This window comes from Lathamus discolor, chromosome 2 (genome assembly GCF_037157495.1).
Source record: "Lathamus discolor isolate bLatDis1 chromosome 2, bLatDis1.hap1, whole genome shotgun sequence".
Lineage (NCBI taxonomy): Eukaryota > Metazoa > Chordata > Aves > Psittaciformes > Psittacidae > Lathamus > Lathamus discolor.
Window position 1 is genome coordinate 34,896,524 of NC_088885.1, and position 17,012 is coordinate 34,913,535.

The 17,012-nt window shown below is 41.2% G+C and overlaps 1 protein-coding gene across 1 annotated transcript in view; it reads left to right on the forward strand.

The window, feature by feature from the left end:
- Nucleotides 1-17,012, forward strand: part of CALCR (calcitonin receptor) — a 140,175-nt gene that overhangs the window by 103,720 nt on the left and 19,443 nt on the right. Inside the window, exons 7-8 of the mRNA XM_065669235.1 lie at nt 1,229-1,355; nt 16,212-16,365. Coding sequence (XP_065525307.1) covers nt 1,229-1,355; nt 16,212-16,365 — 281 coding nt within the window. The remainder of the gene's footprint in view (nt 1-1,228; nt 1,356-16,211; nt 16,366-17,012) is intronic.

The following is a 17,012-nucleotide window of genomic DNA, read 5'->3' on the forward strand; positions in this document are numbered from 1 at the left end:
AAGATGATGATGATCATAACCAGAAAGTTGACCTCAAGCTAAAGGAAGAATTCTATCCAATGACTCAGAAAATAGGTGTAAGGAAAAGAAGGAGTAAGTGGCAGCTGACCAAGGAGCTAAAGAAATGGAAAACAAATAAACAAGCAAAATAATTAAAGAGTTCAGTTGGTTAGATTAGCTCTCAGTTTTGAAAGAAAGTGCATTCTGCATTGACCTCCACTTGCAGAGCATCAGAAAGTCGCTGCCTGTGCTCCGTTCCAGACTGCAAAAGGCTCCTAGTGCTGAGAAGGAAGCTTACTTCAGCAAGACAGCAACACTTGCTCTAAGATTTTTTAGCTACTGTTTTTGCCTGCTTGCTCTCAGTGATCACTGAATACAGACATCACAGCATTATCTAACGCCTCCATGATGGCCTTTCTGTAATCGCCTCCTGCCAGCCCCAGGCTGTGCTCTGGGGCATGGAGCACTGTGGAGGCAGTTTTCTCTGCATCAGGGGTAGCCGATGAGGTGACATGAGGATTTGGGGATGAATTAGAAAGGGGAGATGGTTCAGGTCTGAAACTTCAGTCATGACTTGGTTTCGGAAGAATCCCGTGAACTTCTCTTGTGGAATTCTGCTACCTACAATGGCAGAAATCCTGCCATCCCCAAAGTCGGTATTCAGGAAATACTGCTGCTCCTTCTGAGCAGCAAAACAATCTCTTCTGATTTGGGAGCTTAGCTGGAGTTAGAAACATGCAGGATACCAATCTAAATCCCCCTGTAATTTAAGGAGATTCCTTCCCAAAGTTCCCATCCTGTCTTGTCACTAATTCTGAAAGTACCAAATAATTTTCATCTGAGTATTTGAGAAATTGAGTCTCCAGGGAACAGTTACTTACAAAGCAGTATTCCTGATGTTCATTACTTGTATCATGCGCATCTAATAATTCTCCGGGTTCTGCTTCACTACATAATATCTAGATTACCATGAAATAAAGAAAGTCATCAAGGGCTGAGAATGTAGCTGGATGGCTCTTTACAGCATGGTCTAAAAAGCATGTGGTGCTAAACAGGTGTAAAAACAAACCAGAAAAATTGACAGAGGTTATGGCTGCAATGCAAGGCATGTATTTTCCAATTATTCCTTGCCAAAAGACATTCTTGAGAGACTGTTGCCAGAAAGAGCTTGTTAAAGTGACATCAGAAGAAAAATACTAATTTACAACGTGTGCTACATATTTTTCAGGAGCCTCAGCTGTCAGAGGATAACACTGCATAAGAATTTGTTTTCTTCTTATGTGCTGAACTCTGTGTTTACAATTGCCCACCTCATTGCTGTTGTGCCTAACCCAGGCCTTGTAAAAAGGGATCCTGTAAGTACCGCATGACTCCTCTCCATCTTAAGACCCCAGTGAAATGACTACAGCCACAGCAAAACCAAGCATTCCTATTCACCAGTTAATGATAGCCATCTGGTAAAGCACACATGGAGGGTGCAGATTCTGAGAATTTCACTCAGCCTTGCTCAGATCTTTCACCAAGCAATAAAAATCTTTGAATCAGGTACAAGAAGGAGAAGCCTCAGACATGCTCCTACTAGCCCATCCGTTCAAACATGTGTGAGATTCCCACTGCTCTCGGCACTAACTTCCTGATATTCCAAACAAATCCCCTGAAGGGGCAGATACCCTCGGCAGCCCCCAGTCCTTTCTCACAAGCATACATGCTGGGAAGAAGCAGGAATGGGGAGAGATACCACTTTTTAAAAAAAATACCCCACCAAAAGATCCATTTGATGCATTTTTTTTAACTTGGGTGGTGGTAAATCAAAGCAGTAGCATGCCTCACTGCTCTTAGGCAGTGACAGAAGTTGTACCAGCCACTCAGCTGATAAATATGTGTTGTAGATCTTGGCCACCCAGCTCTGATCTTTGTCTCTTAACAGAGCAGTGGTGTTGTGCTCACCGCCATTACTGCAGCCCCAGCTGATGTGAAATTTATGCAAGGTTGGGAATCTCTCAAGTTATGTCACAACGCCAATCATAAGATAACAAACTCATAAGAGCGTTCAATTATGCTTCAGCCATTTATCTGCTTTTAATTTTGTGAAAATGATGAAATATTAGTAGCTGGTATAATCTGATCACGTGTGTCTCTCAAATGTGCTGGTTAAGTAAGCTAGTTGAAGATTGCTGGTCAAGTAAGCTAGTTAAAGCTTGCTGGTTAAGTAAGCTAATTAAAATAGGAAATATATGGGCTAAAAAAAACATTGCCAGTCCTAGGGACCATCTGGAAATTGCAAAAAAAAAGGAAGAGCAGAAGAATAATTTAAAAATCACACATTTTTTTCTCCTTCCCGCATGGCTTCATATGTACATAGCCTGTGCAAGAGATGCAATGAAAATACACTTGATATTTGAAGATAAAAAGCTGGCAGATGATAACAGGCACCTAAATTGAAGTAAGATCCTTACCTCAGGGTTAAGAATGATATTTCCTGACAGCAGTAGTAAATTATCTGAAGTGCTTTAAAGTAAAAGTTGAGGCTGTAGTGAGGATTCTTATGCTCTTAAGATTTCATTTTAAAACTCTATCTAGTGCCTTTGGGATGGATCTTTATTTGGATCTTTATTATTTTATTTTGAGTAATCTTGACCCCAATGAATTCAATGACAAAGCTCTCAGCGGCTTTGGTAGAGCCATGTAGCCACAGGACAGGTACTGGCACACTGAGCATCACCTAATGAAAACCCTAACCTCCACTGCAGTGGCAGTGGACAGTATAGAAATAAGTGGTTACCTTTGGAGACTGTGGAGTCCCAGGACAGTGCGGAGGTTCATGTATGTGATCAGCTTTCAGGTCTCCAGTGAGAATATGAAGAGTACCCTTAAGTGCTCAGTGCAGTCAAGGAAATGGCCCAAGCGTGTCCTTGCACTGATCTTAACAGCTATAGCTGTAGCCTATAGCCTATAGCTATAGGCTTCAGCTAGTCAGCTAAGCACACATTATATATATTTTATATATATTACAAAATATATTACATATAGTCTCCATATGAATATATGAAGACTTAAAGAATTTATGTTAAAAATTTAATTATTCCACCAAATTGATTCCCATACTAATTTTAATGCCAATTAACAGAGCAAATGAAAGCTTTATAGCTTTATCGTTTTCTTCTATCGCTACTGCACCCTCTGTTTTATTAAGTCCGTTTTAAGACAACTACTTCTGAATTCCTGAAGTTTTCTTCATGTATCCACTTTCCACCTGTGCCTTTTCTGAGCCTGACAGGCTTATGTGTGTGTGGCTCCTACCTCCAATATATACAGAAAATATGAAGTATGTAGAAGGAATTTCAAACAGTTACAGGGACCCTTATGTAATCGCCATTTACAGAGATGAAGTTGGTGGTATTTATTCTGCAAAATAATAAATGTGTTTCCACCCCAATAGCTCCTTCCTTTTTTTTCCTGCCCAAAGTTTCACGCTAGATTTTAAATATGCAATGCCATGAGAAAATACTTGCTGTGAATACATATTTTTGAGGATATGAACAAATACATATAATTTTGAAAGAAAAAAAGAATGTTCTGATTAATAATAAAAAGAAAAGACAGGAGGAGCAAGAGAGGAAATTCATCCCTAACACCAAGACACGCACATTCTGCCTGTGATCCTGACACAAAGATGTGAGACAATCCAAAGCATCGTTTACATCAGGAGTGGCTGGACTGCATCCTTACTCACATAAAGTTTGCTGCACAGAGTTAAACTCTTTGTTGACCATCTTGCTCATGTAAAATGGTAAGTCAAGCCACTTTTTTGATGTATCTTCATTTGCTTTTTTGCCTTGTTTTTTTCCTGCTTTCTGGTTACATAATTTTCTTCTCTCTCTTTCTCTTGTTTTTGTCTGGATCTGAAATGATGGAAGAAAAAGACCTGAGCCTAGGTGGCCACTCAAGAAGCAAAGAGCAATGAAAGAGATTCAGAAACACTTGGTAAAAAAATAAATAGGACACATGTATGAACACTCATTTACATATACTAAACAATATTTTGAGAGATAATTTTTTATGTTTTAACATAGCAAATGCTTTAATTACATTATTACTGGAACAGATCTTACAGGAAAGTGTATCTTCTATCACCTTAAATGAGACTGACCCACAGAAGAAGGGTGATCTGTAAACAGCACATGTTCTTCATTAAAAAACCTGGAAATATAAATAAAACTCTTGCTGCCTAATCTCTTAATGTAGCCTTGTGCATGAGATTTGTATTTTTCATTTTTTGTATTCAGCAAGATTAGTAATGCATAACGGAGATAGAGCTCATGACTGTAGAGATAGCTCTGCTAATAAGAAACTGAATAGTTTATCAACTTCATGGGCACCAATATACATATGTTTGTAAATGGCACGAAGTTTGGCCACAAGGCCTTAATAGCTCAGTAACTGGAACTTCTTAAACCAGAAAAGGTTTAAGAGATCTTACTGTATTTTTATCACTTTCCTGTTGTAGTGGAGATATCTGTTCTCTTCTTTCTCCAGGCTCCTCTGTAGCCTTTTCACATTTCATGTAGCAGTTTCACTCTCACTTCTGTCAGTCCTAACTCTCTCAGCTTGTCTTCATAAGGGAGGTGCTCCAGCCCTCCAGCCCCTTCATCATCCTCATGGCCCTCCTCTGGACTTGCTCCAAAAGCTCCATTTCACTTGTTGCTATCACTGGGGGCATGAGGTGGGATGACAAGGGCACTCAGTTTATCTGTACTGGCCAAACCCTATCTCCTGGTAAGATTCACACCTTCAGGAGTAGCTACTAAGCTACTTCACACTCAGCATTGTTAGTGAGACCATGAGAAAGTGAGGAGATCTCAAAAGCTGGAGTCTACTAGCATTACAGTCTTTAGAGCAAGGCCACAGTTGTAGTAATATTAAAAAATCTAGTGTCCTTATGGACACTAGAACACTGTAAATAATCTTACCATTTACAAACTCAAGCGGAAATCATGACTGCCCAAGTGTCTTAGGTTTTCCTCCCTATCACAGTAAAACAGCAGAAACAAAATGTTGAGCTCTGTGGGCAGATGAGGAGTGTATAAAGGGTAGTTACTGTGATTTATGGGGTTATGATACTGGTGACCTCCGCTATTCTGAAAGGCATAGCAATGAAATGAAAGCCAAGAAAACAAAGGAGATTCATAGCATTTCAAGAACAGTGTCCATTTTAGGACTTTTTACCATATAAATGTTACTTTCTCATCTCTCTCTGCTTTCAGTTCCTTCTGATGTAGCCTGGCAGAGCCTATGGGGTTTTAAAACATGTTCTTATGAAATAAGAGGCTCATAGATGATAGCAGTGAAGATAAATGGAAAAACTGTTGCCCATGTGACTTGTGTTTGCCTTAGTAGTCCCAGCAGTCTCTTTGGTGCAGCCCCCTTTGGAAGCAGCAAAGGTGGAGCTCCACAAAGAAGGGCACTTTGATCATCTGAGTTGTTTCATGTATTATGCTCAGGGTAGCGCTTCAGGAGGTACCATTCTTGCCAAATAATCTGATTCTTTATTAAGGTAACTATTTCCAGAGCCTTCCTGTCACTCTCAAAGCATCTCCAATGTCTTTCATCTTAGTACATCTGTTCCTCCATCCTGCTCCCACTGGATCACTTACAGGGGCCTGTGCAGCCAGTTTAGCCCCAAAGAGATGATTCAAAGCTAGAGTATCATCTAGATGCAGAAGTAATCAGAGACCAAACTTCTAACACAGAATTACTGGCCAATACCTAGAAATCATGTCTCCTGAATCTTCTATAGTGTATCATCTTTTACACTAGGAGAGGGTCAGTGTTCTTGTGAAAGCTGTTGTCATCTTCCCTGTGAGCCCTTCATCTAATGAAGAGTCCAAAACGCTGCCTTTCTGCCTATACCTGCCTCTGGTATAGGAACAAGGTTTGGTGAGATGGTCCCAATGTGTATTTGTGAATTTACAAATTGTGCAAATTTTGTGCATTTGAGGTTTATATTTGTGCATAGACTTCACTAGGACAAACTGGCTGAGCAAGGTTGGCCTGGAGAGCATAAAATGTATTACTTGCTTTTCTGTATTGCTTCCTTTTTCTGAGGGAGAAAGTTAGTCTCCAGTCAAAGGTTTTCCGCCAGTTTCGTGTCTCACCACGCTATGTTCAGTGATGAAATCCTGGCATTTTTTATTCAGCTCCAAAGTAAAACAAGAAGCAAAAGTGCCTGTTATGGATGAGTGAACTTAACCTTTTAATTGATGATTTGCAAGCCAAGGACTGAGGCTGTGCTTCAGACTTTGCAGATGCCCCAGAGTAATTGTTGACATCTACAAATAAATACACAAATTACATTAGTTTTCCTTTTCCTGAGCAGATGTATGAAGACAAGCTCGCAACTCCTATCCCTCCCGTTTCCTTTGTGAGAGCTACCTGTCTTGTCATTAGATTTCACCAGTAAAGCAGAGAAGAGCAGGTGTTTCCATAGCACAAGTTCTTTTGTGACATAGCAAATGCTATACCAGGGCAGGGGATTCACAGACTATCTTCTGAAACATGACCCAATGTAGTCACTAACATCCTCCTATTGAAACAGAGGGAGAACAGGAAAGCTTAGTTCTAATGCTCAGATTTAGAAAGAAGCTTTCCCAACAAAGAAACATTTCTGAACTGAACTAAAAAACACCATATCACATTTTGAGGTTCATTGATGTGACAGGTGATCCTGAGAGGTGCAAGCAAGAACAGTAACTGACATGCATGTGTCTACACAGGGTCATCTCAGAAGGTGACAGGGAAGGGAAATTCCTGCTCTTATCTGCCTACGCCTTCATCCACAAATCAACTGACACATTGCATTTTTCTAGTATCAGCAGAATTGCATTTCTCAGGCTATGATCCTTTGCTTCCTAACAGCATTTGCTGTGTAGACTCCCTCTCACCAGTCCTGTCCAGCACTAAACCACAGGGACAAGGAAGGTGGCATGGTATTGTGCAGGATGCACAGGGACAGGATCTCCTGCTCTCCAGCTCTGGCACCCTCATTGGAATCACTGGGTTGCACTGACATAACACTGCACTAATTCAGATGTAAATCAAAATCTCTTTTTGCATCCTAGGATGGATCAAGTCTTCCCCCTCCCATTAGGTTCAAAGAGATTAATGCAGACTAAGGGACATTGTGAATTCAGAACCAGACACATTCAAAGAATTCTCACAAATTTTCAGGCTGGAATAATATCTGCATTCATTTTAAGACAGATCTTTCAGAGTCTAAATGGCATGAAACAGAGCAGTAATTCCCATCATTTTTCCCAAGGACTTTACATACTTGTTTATTTTCTCAAAACTCTCAGAGTACTGGAGGAAACAAAGCACCATGTAATCCTGGTGGTGTCAGATTCACTGATCTGATGTGGTGTGCCACAGCCAGAATATGAAGTATGAATGATTAAAGAAAATTCACAGCATTCATAAATGGTGCTTCTGTGAAGAGTATTTGTGGTTTCTGTGGAGCAACTGAATCTGGGCTGCAAAGAAGTCGGTCAATCACCACCTCTGAAAAAGGTCTGAGCTTTCTCAACAATAGTATTATGGTTGCTTTTTCAGTGGGAAGGCGCCATCAAATTAGCAGCTGCCATCAGGAGGGGAAAACAGGGGTTTAAAAGCCTAAGAATAAGTATTTATTTTGGGACAGATTTCCTCATCGCTTTTCCCAGGAAAAAAAAATATCTCTATGTTTCAGTTGCTTGTTCTTCTCTTAAAGCAGTAACTAATAGTAGGCTCAGGTTTCTCAAAACTGTTGCAGCATCATGAAGGGATGATAGCTTTCATGTAGCACAGTCCCAAGGTATTTCATGTCAGAATAAGCCAGCCTCTATCAGATCCTGTGGATGGTGGTTTTGGCAGTGTGATCCACGCACACAGCCTTTTATTTAGGAGGCGGAGTGCTGTTTCCTTCAGAAATGTGATTCTAGAAAGGACTCTGTACTGCAAAATGCACTGTTTTCCCAAAGTTGAAGTCATCAGGTCCTATGTGTTGTTCCCAGGTTTTCAGGCTGCATCTTTTCTGCTCACGTGAGGAAGACCGACAGGGATGGAGGCTGAATACCTAATAAATGTCTCTGTGAAAAGGCTGATTTAACCTGTCTTTTTGCCTAATCATTGAGCACCTGTGCCATCTCTGGATCCTGAAGCTCTGCCACTGTGGCAGTGAGAAGTCAGTATTCCCAGGACAGCTGTTTTCAGAATCGGCAAAACCTCAGCATCCCTGGTCTTGCTGCCATTGACTGCAATTTTGCTGTTTGGCCACAGTGGCCATTTGCAGCCACTACGGTTTTTATATGAGGTTGTCATAGTAAAGCACACGCAGGCTGTATCTGCAAAATGAGAGAATTCACTCCAGATTTGCTGAAATTCATGACATTCCCTCAGACTGCTGTTCAAGAAAGGTATATTCATTTGACCCTCAGAACTGAGCTCTAGTGATCCCTGGAAGTCTGTTAGTCTTTTTTGGTTTGGAGCTGTGCTTGACTGAGTTCTGACACTAATTCAGTTCTCCATGCTTTACTGAGGCTTTTTAGCATGTTTCCTGTTGGTTTTCCTCAAATGATGGGAAAGGTTTGTAATTACAAAGTGAAGATAACTTAAAAATGCAGGGTGGTACCTGGGTGACCATAAATTTCTACTGGCTACGCTGTCTCCTAGCATCTGAGAGATTGAAAAGTAAACAGATTATATGTCATTAGCCCCTAAAAACACAGGCGTGGAAAAAATGTCAAGTAGCAACTTCTTCTTAAATATCAGATCAACAACTGCAAATGCTAACAGCTGCCTTTTGGTGGATGCTGTTCTACACTGTACGGACATGGTATCTTCTAATGAACTCCTGCTCTTGTGTTTTCTATGCAAGGCTTCCCACATCAATAGAGCATTTCAGTAGCTTAAGTTTTGATATTTCTCTGGGAATATAAAGTAGTTGTGTTTGGAAACCTGTCTTGTAGTTTTAGAAGCAACTGCTAATTTGAGATAATTCAAATGGAACTTGAGGTTCCTCTCCCAAGTTTTCCTTACCATGTGCCTTTAAAAGTGTGAGAAATTTGAATCTGAATTGGACAGAAAGTAGATTTTTCAAAATCCCTCAAAAGATAGACATTTTCCAAAATGTTCCCTTCAAGACAGTACCATCATGTTTCCAGAACATGATACTGTCCTTGATATTGTGCAGCCACAGCTATTTTTGTCAGTATGGCAGAGCTGCAAGTGCAGGCAGCTGTGTCTTGAGTTCAAGAGGTCATTTGCCTCACTCTAATTCAGGTGGCTAAAACAGGTCAGGTGCACTAAAAGCAGAGGGCTCATTCCTCACCAGGGACTACTTCAATTCACACATCTGTACCGTGAAGTCAGGCATCCAGGTTAGGTGAGGAGAATGTCAACTATGCTATTTCATTGCCCTTTGGTGACTGCTGCGCAGACTTATAGCCCATTTTTAGTCATGACCCAGCCACCCTACTCCTCTTGAAAGTATTTAAGGCCAAACAGAAGTAGCCTGAAACAGCAGAGAAATAAATGAAAGAGCATCAAAATGTCCTTACAGATGACAGCTAAACACATGGGGTAAGAGTATGTGAGAAGAAACAGTAATGGCTGTCAGCAGAAATTAAAAATTAAGAGGTTTGGGCTAATTATGTACATGGTCTTTAGCTTTAGTTGTCAGAATGAGTTATCAACCAATAACAGTCATCTATTTGGATAATTAAGCTCCTTTCCTCACCATTTCACCTCTAAATGGCTTATGTTGCATACACCCAACTGAATGTTTCCTGCATTTCCTAGCATCCCCTTGGCCCAGCATCCTTCAAATGATTGGTGCCCCCCCCAGTCAGCAGATTGCCTCAAGAAAGGCACTGGAGCAAATTCTGGGTGCTTCTAGAGAGTTAAAACACCCACAGGCATTTAAGGTCAGGTACATCCTACATTTGGACACCTGTTTTGTAGATACACACAGCTAAGCTAGTAGCCCCATGCTCTTTTCATAGCCAAAGTTAGACAAAGGCACATTCAGGGCACTATCCATCTGACTTATTTTAGATACCTCCTTAGGATGAGGTAAGTTTTGCTTTGATCTCCATTATCTCTATTGACTCATTATCTTTTGACTACACGAGGGAGAACTTAGGAGTCTATATTTAATCTCACAAATTGCAGTCATACATTACAGAGCATTTAAATGAATAATGGAGTGGTTATATCCATGTTATCAAAGCTGTATGTGTAGCAAGTCCTTAGGAAACACCTTTGGAGGTCTAGATCTTGTACCTCAAATGTAACCATAGGCACAGTTGGCTGTTAGGTACACTCCATGTTGGCTTAAACTAGCCTGGCTCAGGGTGCAACAACATGCCCAGTGCTCAGGTATGACTGGAAAATCAGCCCAGGCCCTGCATGAATCTGTGTTTGACTAACCTCCGTCTTGTCCCATCCTAGTGTGCCCAGTGGCTCTCGCTCAGGTGTGATAGTGGAGGAGGGGTGCCTGGAATAACTGAAGTTCTTACCCCTTTCTATTGTGTATTGGCTCCCACCACTGGGAGAAGATGGCAGCAGATCTTCTTAGCACTCTGACTCCATTTCGAGTCCAAATGAACAGCAGGACAAATAGTACTATTTTCTACCCAGGTTGCCCCCGTTTTCTCCTCCTCTGGGTCCCTCTCTGATTGATAGCCTCTCTGCCCTAGCTCCATCAATCCAGCTCATACTTATGATCCTTTCTGAGAAGCTTTATCCCTTAGAAACCAAGCTAACAAAATGCATTGGGCATGATGAGGCAGTGTGAAGCTTGCTTGCCATGGTGCACACCATGGGCAAGGAGCCAACGGCTGGAGCATGCTGACAATGCTGGCACATCCTCCCTGGATGTGCCAGGGAGCACAGCCCAGTGCAGCACCCTGCAGAGTGCAAAGCTACAGCCCAGAGAAAGCAATTGCTACAGCAGCTGGGACCTAACAATGTGTGGATGTAGTCATATTAATTCCTGTCCAGAATGCCTAATTCTGGGTTGGCTGCTTTGCTGTAGCATAGACATGAACACAGATGCTGTTAAAAATATCCCCCATTGTTAAATTTCATATTTTGCTTTCTTGTAACACAAAACCTAGGATCCCTCTGAGCAACTGTGTACATTTTGTTCTGTAAATGGTTTAAAAGTATATTAAAACATTAATCATAGCCCGAGCCCCTGTGTGCCAGGTTTCTGACTGGAACACAATTTAATGGATGACTCATAGTAGATATATTGTATAATGGTATGACGTTCTGATAGCCAGTGATTTACAGCTACAATACTTAGCACTGTCTTACTTTGGAAAATCCTTTTATTGCTTATTTGTGCAACATGTGGATACTTGGAATTTAAGAATATTTTCACAGAATAATGTTCTAATAGCCAGAAAAACAAACAAACAAGCATGTAAGGTAGATCCGTCATCAAACTTTATGCTATTCCTTAAAAATGCTAGGTTAAGAATATCTGAGACTATACTGAATTGCCTTCAGACTGAACTTGAATAAATCATGTCTGCCTTCTGTGGCAAGCAGTACAAACTCTCCTCGAGGAGGGTCCTTCACTGCTGTGCACTGGGAAGGTTCACAAAAGTGAAGATGAAACAGGCTAATAAGGTAAAATATGTTTATTTCCTTGTAAACAAACGAGTGAACAGCTGAAGAGGTGGCCCATATAGCTGGCTTGGTTTTAAAATCAGTAACATTGGTTGGTCTACTCTTTAACAATTTATTTGAAATGCCAGTCGGGGCATTTCAATGGATAGCAAGCATTTGAAAAGAGAGGTTGTGTTACGCACACCAGGGGGCTAGTCCATCCTTGCTTTCCATAGGGCAGGCTGGTGTAAAACACAGACCCCCTAACTTCCCAACCTGAGTACCTTCACCTAAATCATCACAGGAATGAGGAGACACAGGAATCTGTACAACTTTCCTATGCCAAAACAGAGCCAGTCCTTTGACTGAATTACTAGGAAGACCTGCTCGAAAACAATTAGCAGTTTATTTCACATTACATTTTGTTATTATGATTGAAGATTGTATTCTGGGTTTTATGTAGTCAGAGTGTTTTGGTTTGATTTGCCCTAGAGGGTGGTGATGGTAATTAATGCTGCAGCTTCCTGTCCATAACCTATTAACTGATAACCAAGGAGAAAGGGAAATGACAACTACATGTGATGAGAGGCTGCTGGGTTAGCCAAGCGTGCCAATTCCATTACTACACAATTGCAGGGTTCTGCGTAGGCAGATGGACCTTTGGGAGTCCTTTGATAGGACTGGAACATTAACAGTGTTTGTAATATGCCAAAATATCCTGCAAAACATCATGGACACCTGTTCTAGCTCCTTCTTGTAAAAGGAGAATAAATTATTTTATTTCTTCTCTGTGAAATGGTTCCAGCATCCTTTTGAAGTGCTGTCATTACATACTGCAGTTGAGGTGTTTGCAAGAGTTACACGACTCCTAGAAAGATTTGCAGGCAGGGTATGACTGTCCATATTCCTATTTACTCCTTTTGCCCCCGAGCAGTTAGACAGAATTTAGGGCCATTGTAGGTTGCTTTCATGAGGAAAGAAAGTTGTCAAAAAGTTATCAATAAAGGAGATTTTTTTCTTGGGTGCTATCCTGCAGATCTGTAAAGAAGTTCCCTCAGCTTTTGTGTTCATCAGCGCGATGAGAACAAATAGCAGGAGGCAGCCTCTTTGTGCACAGATTGTGTTTCTTGCCAAGCTGCGTTCTGCCAAAAAAGGGTTCATTCTTGGCCATCCTCCTGGAACCACAAAGGAGCTTCTTTCTCCCTTAGGTGGTTACCTAGCTTTGGGGGCTTTCCTGGTAATTGTATCTTTCCTTTGCTGCGTATCCACGAACCTGTGCAGTGAATGCTGTCTGTCTCCAGTCTTTCAAAAAGAGGAGCATTTGTTTATTCCTATGTTTGGGAGACTGGGGCACACCAGCCTAAGTTACAGTTCCTGGGCTAACTAGAAAGGGCAAGCTATTTCCTCTCAGTCTGCCTTGCTCAGGAGTGAAAACCCACTAGTTTCAGTCATCTGCGCACCTGTAGACTGAGAGCTCTTCACATTTTACTCTCTGTAGTGTGAAGGTGCTGTGATAATCCTTTAACTCCAGGATTTGACTCTGCTGCGTATCATACAAGACACAACAAGGACAGAGCCTCTGACTCAAACGACTTGCAGCAAAATATGTTTGACTTCAGCAAAAGACAAAACCTCTGGACATGTTTTTTAGCCCAGAGTTAACAGTCAGTTGTCAAGCATGGAAGTGGTAGAAAATTTGCTTCTGTATAATTTTGCAGTTTTATTTTACTTGTTTCTGTAAGAATAAGCATTTCATAAAACTCACTAGTCCTGCAGTTTTCCCAACTAAGAGTAATGTACCCAGAGATGTTGGTTACATTTGTCATGTTTTATTTATACAATGCATGAATCCAGTTCTCAGTAGAAACAAGTTCTTCTCTTTCACCTGCTCTGATCTAAGAAAAACACTCTCTTTTTCTTGTAGTAAAATATTTCCACTGCATCACTTTTAGCCACAAATGCATGCATTTGGTGCTGCATTTGTTAGCTCATTGAAAGCAAAGACTTATTTTTGCTGTAGTTTGATTAATATGAATTTAACATAATTCATCTCAGTGCATCAAAATGTCTCAATTGTGCTTAAACTCTCTATGCTAATTTCATCAGATTCATTCTCAAATTAATGTGACTATGGATCTAAGTACTAATCACTCCCATCCTTCATGCTTTGCCAATGGTATTCTTACTTCTTTAATTTACTGCGTAGGAAGTGATTAAATTCATCAGAAGAGTCATAAGCTGTCTGCATGGCCATTACTCTAAAAGATAGGTATATGGTTTAATTTTTAAAGCCTCGAGTAATAGTTCACATGGAGGGTACAGGAAAGGAAGAAATGTTGGGAAATAAAGCAGGTGAATTTAGGTATGTAGTTCTCAGGCAGTGTGCTTTCTCTGTGTGTCTTTGTTTGAGCTACAAATAAAAGTTGCAGCAAAGATTGGCTTAGTTCAAATAGAAGGTATGTTTGGACAGTGTCTGCTCAGAGTTGGTGAACAATGCAAACAGCTGTCAGACAAGTAAGGATACTCAGTAGTCATTTCTCTTTCAGTTCAGCAATGTGAAATGGTGAAAGCATTAAGTTGAAATTACAGTTATGACAACATACCATGGATTGGTGTGCCCTGAGGGGTCATCAGTTGGGGGTTGGAACTAGATGATCTTTAAGTTCTCTTCCAACCAAAACCATTCTATGATTCCATGATTTTGTTGCAGAACTTAATGGCTGTGCTCTGCTCCCCTCCAGCTGCCTGGCTGTAGTACAAGACCATGCCCAGAGTCCCAGTGGCTGAATGAAAAGCTGGGTAACTTTGGCACTGCCCAAGCAGGATCAGCCTGCGTGCAATGTGCAAGCACCCCACATCACTCCCACATGAACCATTGGGGAAATGAAGCCTTAAGCTTTCAGGTCAGCCCCCTGATCTGCAGCTCCTCCTTGCAGATCCTCATAGTGGGAGCATGGGGCTGGCCCAGCCCAAACCAGGGACTTGGTGGATTTTATCAAACCTGTCTGGAGAATTGCTGTGATGGCTCAGAATTTTTGCTGACTTTTAGAGTTCGGGGTAGCTGGCTGAAAACAGAAGAAGGAGTGAATACTTCTTTTTTTTTTTTTTTTTACCTTCTCAAATCACTCTACAACCCTTTTTTGGGCATAGTTTGTAAAAACTGTTCAGACACTGTTGAAAAAAGATGTGACTGTCTGTTCTGCCATGTGTGGTGAGGAGAAAAAATGAATCCCCCAAAACAAAAATCAGTCCTTCAAGTTAATCCTGTCAGAATCCAATATCCTAACCTATCAATAATCCTATATTTTCATGAGCACAAAGCTGCACCACAAATACTGAAACAGAAGAAATGCACGTGTTTGGGCAGTTGCTTTGGGAATGTTTTTTAGCAACAGAAGGTGTTGCACTGGATGTCTAACAAGCTTTTCTGGTTCAGGGGACAGTCCAACGGATGCAGAACAGCCAATCCTCTACCTGCTGACCTGCCAAAATGTCATTTTAAAGAGACAAATCCTGAAGTGATCTCAGTACAGCCCAGTTGGTCATCTGGAAAATATCTGCAGAAGTTCAGGGGAAAGAGTATTTTCCTGTGGCCACAAATGATGATTGTCACTTTGCCGTCACTTCTGTGACTTCAGATTCCCGTGTAGCATATGGTGCTTCCCCAGGAGCAGTGGTCAGTTCTGGCACAGCAAAGCCCTCCCACTCCTGGCCTTACTTGGTGCTGCTGGCATAGAAGCCCATGTGGAGGACCTCATTGCTCTCTCTGAGGAGGTGGATGGGCATGAGATCCTCTCAGAAAAGAAATGGTGTTGCCCCCCCACTTACTCACTAGTAGTGGACACGACACACTTCCCTCCACCATCTGCTCACTGCTTCCCAGCACTTTGAAGCCAGTCTCTTTCAAGGTGCATGTCTGCAGCTTCATCTGAACTGCAGGTGGGAGCCACTTCCCGACTTCACCAGCGCCATTTAGCTGTGTCACTTTGCTATTTGGATAAGATGAAGCTGTCTTCTCATGAAGAGGCAAAGCCAGCATCCCTGGTATCCTACCAAAAAAAATCCCCATTTCCAACAGCATTTGCCTTTCACAAAGGAGTATGTTCAGAGCTGGGTACAATTTACAGAGTAAGTAACTCTGCCTCAGATGGGAGAGCTGAACAAACCTTAGAAAAGTTCAATCAAAAATAAAAGAAATCACCCAAACTGGAACTCTAAGTTACTATCTTCTTCACAGCCTTTCTTGCACATTGAGAACAACTTGCTTGTTTTGGTTTCTAAAAAACATCAGTTTACTGACATCTGAAGGGGATTTTCTGTTATGTGGTACTTTTTGGAGTGCTGTTAGCATAATTTTTCTATCTTATCTTGTGAGGGCTATTCATTCCATCTACCTCATTTATAAAAGTTTAAAGTCCCTGTCACTGACAGGTGCTGAACAAACCCAGCAAGAGCTGGGGATTTTTGTTCCACTTAGCTTCCTAGCAGTAACATTTGTCTTTGCCTGCTTAAATGCCAAATGCTGGCAGGTGTGTGACATTATCTCATTTGTCTGACAGGTAAGCTGCAAAGTCCTGCAATTCTTTCATCAGTACATGTTGGGCTGCAACTACTTCTGGATGCTCTGCGAAGGCATTTATCTTCACACGCTGATTGTAGTGGCAGTGTTTGCTGAGGAGCAGCGTTTGCACTGGTATTACCTCCTGGGATGGGGTATGTATGATATAATTTGTAGCAAGATGGTTAATGATTTCACTTGTTTGAATTCTTCTAGTACTTACACACCTGAATCGTTGTATGTATACCACTAGTTCATAGCTTAAGATTGAGTTCTTGGGTCCTAAATTTGAGTTCATTTATTTGGGTGGGCCTAGAGACTTATAAAAATCAGCAGGAGTTGGTATCTATTATTTGCACCGTCTTGGGATTGGCTGAAAGAAATGTTGAAGTTTTGTTAAACAAAGCTTTGGAAGACAAATAGGTTTCTAACCAAACGTATCTCTTTCCTGAACAGAAGTTGCGCATTTTTGTCACTTTATATGGAGAAGTATTAATCTGGTACCTATCCACAGCACTTCGGATAGTTCACTATTGTTCATCTCTTGCAATTGCAATCTGAAGCAGATAGAATCTACTCTTTATTTTCCATCCTCTTTGGAGGTGTTATACTTTTTCAACATTACTTCATTAACAGCAGGAAAATAAGAAGTAGCCCTACTGCTTAAACAGAGAAAAATTAGGGATTAATTCAATCAGAGAAAAATGACCCAGTTCTGAGTGTTCTGAAGAACTTCAAAACTCTGACTTGAACCACTAATTAGGCATCCAATATCAGGTCCTAAGTGAGAGGTTGTTCTTCC